Genomic DNA, 4,100 nt, shown 5'->3' with positions numbered 1-4,100 from the left:
GGAAAATGAATGGAAGAAACCAACCAAGCACGATGTCTTATCGTGTCTGGCTGTATCTGGTAGATGGGTAACGATGCAACATGATTTACAGGTAAACAACATGAATAAATAAATGAAAGCAACTTAAATTTCCCTTACAAGCATGAATAAATGTAACTTGCTTTATCCTCGGTGGCTGGAAAACGACAGTCTTTACAAAATGGGTGTTGATACACCTCGTATCAGCTTACGAGTTACTTTTAAGCAAGTAACTTTGTGGGTGTGTTTGTTTCTAACAACCCAATAGTGACCACTGCGTTGGAGCAATTGCCATGTCTTGTCCACAGACCAATACGCCCACAACAGTAGCATAGAGAAGCCTTGAACCCATACCTATGGTTTGAAGGCAGGTGCGCTAACCACTGTGCTATGGTGCGCATTAGTTACTATGCACCCAAAGATTGAGTTTTCCTTTTCAATTTTCAGTTGGATCCCCCTGATTCAGAAATTCTTCATTTAAAAAATGCGAGCGTTTGCCATTTGTTTCCCGATGCGTTAGTTCTATCATGTTTACATCAAGATAAACTATTACATATTATGGCTGCCGTGATGGAAAAGGCAGCAGCAGGAATACTAAGGTAAATTCACTGTGTAATTATTCATATGCATACTATTTGTAGTGGATTTATATATATGTGCAATACTCCTGGCGTGGCCGTAAAACAACATTCGTTATATCGCAGGTGTTCATACACTTCTCTGAGTTACCATGTAACTTTTTGTGTGATTATTTGTTTTGGGAAGCTTTTAATACATACATGTGCTTTATGGTAGAATTTATGAATTGCCTAATTGGAACAGGACATATTTTGAACTACCGTAGAAATTGTATACATCTATATAGTAATGACAAAACTGAATAGAAATGTAAATATTTTGTACAAGACACAAATATGCCTCAGGTCTTAGTCACTTTTTAGTGACCAGGACAATTGGCGATTCCCAAGATGTTGAATGAATGAATGTAACTTACTTTATCCTCGCGTAGATTTTTTCTTTTTTTTACTTACTTTATCCTTACGTGGATTTTTTCTTTTTTTTATGTATTTCTGATAATTTAGACAACCATTAGTAACCACTGGATTGGAGCAATTGCCGTTAAGTGTCTTTCCCAAGGACACTTTCGCCCCTAAATGGTAGCAGCATCGAGCCTTGAACCCATTACCTCTGGGTTACAGGCAGGCGTGCTAACCACTATACCACGGCGCCGTACGTTACATTTTTGTAGCACCAGATCCTTACTATTATAACAGACTTACCAAAGCAAAAAATACCAAACTTGTTAAAAACAAAAATTAATTGTTAACTACTTTTATCAAATAATCACCCACAAAGTAACATACATGGTAACTCGTAAGCTGGCACGAGGTGAATGAAACAAAACACTCATGTTATAACAACTGTCGTTTTCCGGCCTCGCGAGTATAAAAATTTACATACGTTCATCCAAAAAATATTTTTTATTAATTAAATCTAATATAGGTTTAACACCAGTTGGAATGATGGTTTTAATTGGAGATATTTTGCATAACTTTGGAGATGGTTTGGCACTTGGTGTAGCTTATAGCAGCAGTTGGATTGGTGGTGTGGGGGCTTCTCTGGCTATTTTCTGTCATGAGTTACCCCATGAGTTTGGTAAGTTACGTTTTTTTGCTCAAATTAAAATTTAAAGTTACATGTTTTCTGGTGCTGCAGAAAAAAGTGGCTAACGCGCCTGCCTTTAACCAAGAGGTAATGGTTTCAAGGCTCGTCGCTGCTACCATTGTGGGCGTATTTGTCAATTTAAAGTTACATGTTTTTCTGGGGCTGTGGCAAAGTGGTTAGCGCCTGCCTCTAACCCAGAGGTAATGGGTTCAAGGCTCGTCGCTGCTAGTCTGCTACCATTGTTTACGTTTATATATTCTTAACCTAAACTAAGACTTTTTCCCAGGTGATTTTGCAATTTATATCAAAAATGGTTTATCAAAATGGCGGGCACTGTTTCTCAATTTTGTCGCAGCGTGTTTTGGGTTCATTGGTCTTTACATTGGGCTTAGTGTGGCCACTAACTCAGCAGCAAGACAATGGATGTTAGCTGCAATTGCTGGAATGTTCTTATATATTTCACTAGTTGATGTGGTAAGTTAAAATTATAATAATATAATATTAACTTTATTTGTCTCTTCGATTACGGTGGCGAAGATTTTGTAAAATTTTAAACAAAAAGACAGGATATAGCGACAAGACAAACAAAAAAATGAAAAAATCTGGTCAAAATTTATCACAGACAAAGAAACATACATGGTAACTTGTAAGCTGGCACGAGGTGTATGAAACGGAGCACCCGTGTTATTACGACTGTCATTTTACATTCATTCCTTCATTTTAGCAACAGTTGTTAAAACACGCTTACAGTTAAAAACATATTTACATTTAATTGGAAGAAAATAAGCGTGGTCGCTACACCTAGCAGACAAACAAGCCATTATTTATGTTTAATTATTATCAAGTTAAACTTCTAATAGAAACAAAAGTAATAGAAACAAAAGTGTGCGTAAAGACACGACTCGTACAAGGGGGCAGTTGCTTTAAAGAGAATAGACCAGGGCATTTGCTGTTAAATTTGTCGGAAGAAACAAAAAAGAACCCCTGTTGTACGTGTTGCGTCCTTATGCACACTTTTCTTCCAATTAGAAGTTTAATATGTTTAATTAAATGTTATTTATTTAATTTAATTGTATTGTCTGTAGGGTGTAACGGTCATGCCTTTTATCTAAAATTATTTCTTTCGTTTTTATCAATAAGCGTGTTTTCACAACTGTTGTTTTACCGTTACTACCCGTCTTTTCGCTTTTGTAAACTCTCTTGTTCTTCGTTATTGTGACCGAAGACACAAAATAAATTTCATTCATTCAATCAAAAAAACTCGTCCATTCAGAATAGAAATGCCTAAAAGTGGTATTTACATCAAGCAACCAAAAAATATAAAAATCTTTTCAATTTTACTTGTTTTAGATGCACGAAATGACAGAAGAAACCAGCACACGTCCTGTTCTGCAATTTTTCCTGCAAAATTTGGGCATGATAATGGGTTGGACAATTCTATTGCTACTCGCACTATTTGAAGATGATATCAAAAATGCTTTAAGTGGCTGATACTAAACTATTTTTTTTACATGCGGCAGTCACAACTGGTTTTTTTGCACAACATATATAATATTTTTTATTTAAGCTTGAGTGACTGAATGTATTTTTTTCCTTGCGTGGCTGGAAAATGACAGTCGTTATGACATGGGTGTTCTGTTTTATACACTCCGTGCCAGCTTACAAGTTACCATGTATGTTACTTTGTGGGTGAATACTTTTTTGGAACTTTTTTCATGCATGGCTAATATTTGGGCAACCCATTAGTGACCACTGGGTTGGAGCAATTGCTGTAAAGTGTCTTGCCCAATGACACGTACGCCCACAATAATAGCAGCAACGAGACTTAAACCCATTATCTCGTTAGCGGGCGCTCTTTACCACGACGCCGAACAAAACTGGTATTTAGGCATTAAAAATGTTTACACACAAATTTGCATACCTGGTAATCTATACTTAAGCAGGTTATATGTAAAGCAAGGTATCCGTGTTATAACAACTGAGTTGTCCCACCTTGCGAGGAAATATAGTACTTTAGGGGGAGTATAGAACACCTTTAGCACATAATATCTAAATATCCTGATCGTGTTTTAAACAATTAACAACGGTCTATGGGAGCCGTGAGGATACGGTTTCATAATTCTTTAAATGTTCTTTGTTTACTACCAAATGGCATGAGAAAATAGAATAAAAAGGTGTCCCATCTTCCCCCACCCTACTATATGAAAAAGTGTCCTATCTTTCCCAACCTACTATAAGCAGTTTCATTGATCTAAAACTCTAAAACAACCATTCTAACTTTTCTGTAGCAATTGCATCTTTCTTTAACTTCTATTTAAAGTGCTTTTTTTCTCGCCTTGCTTTCGTTTGTTTACAAACATAAGCGACCTAAATAGAACCTGTGAAAAAACACAAAAATTGACTATCAGTTTTAGAAT

General features: G+C 36.2%; 1 protein-coding gene across 1 annotated transcript in view; it reads left to right on the top strand.

Moving 5' to 3' along the window:
• LOC100178452 (zinc transporter ZIP12-like) overlaps positions 1-3,336 on the top strand; it is a 6,823-nt gene extending 3,487 nt beyond the window's left edge. Inside the window, exons 5-7 of the mRNA XM_018816210.1 lie at positions 1,522-1,674; positions 1,970-2,157; positions 3,034-3,336. Of these exons, the coding sequence (XP_018671755.1) occupies positions 1,522-1,674; positions 1,970-2,157; positions 3,034-3,174 (482 nt within the window). The 3' untranslated portion in view covers positions 3,175-3,336. The remainder of the gene's footprint in view (positions 1-1,521; positions 1,675-1,969; positions 2,158-3,033) is intronic.
• Positions 3,337-4,100: the final 764 nt, after the last annotated feature.

This window comes from Ciona intestinalis, unplaced genomic scaffold (assembly GCF_000224145.3).
Source record: "Ciona intestinalis unplaced genomic scaffold, KH HT000159.2, whole genome shotgun sequence".
Classification (NCBI taxonomy): domain Eukaryota; kingdom Metazoa; phylum Chordata; class Ascidiacea; order Phlebobranchia; family Cionidae; genus Ciona; species Ciona intestinalis.
This window is presented reverse-complemented; position numbering and strand designations above follow the sequence as displayed.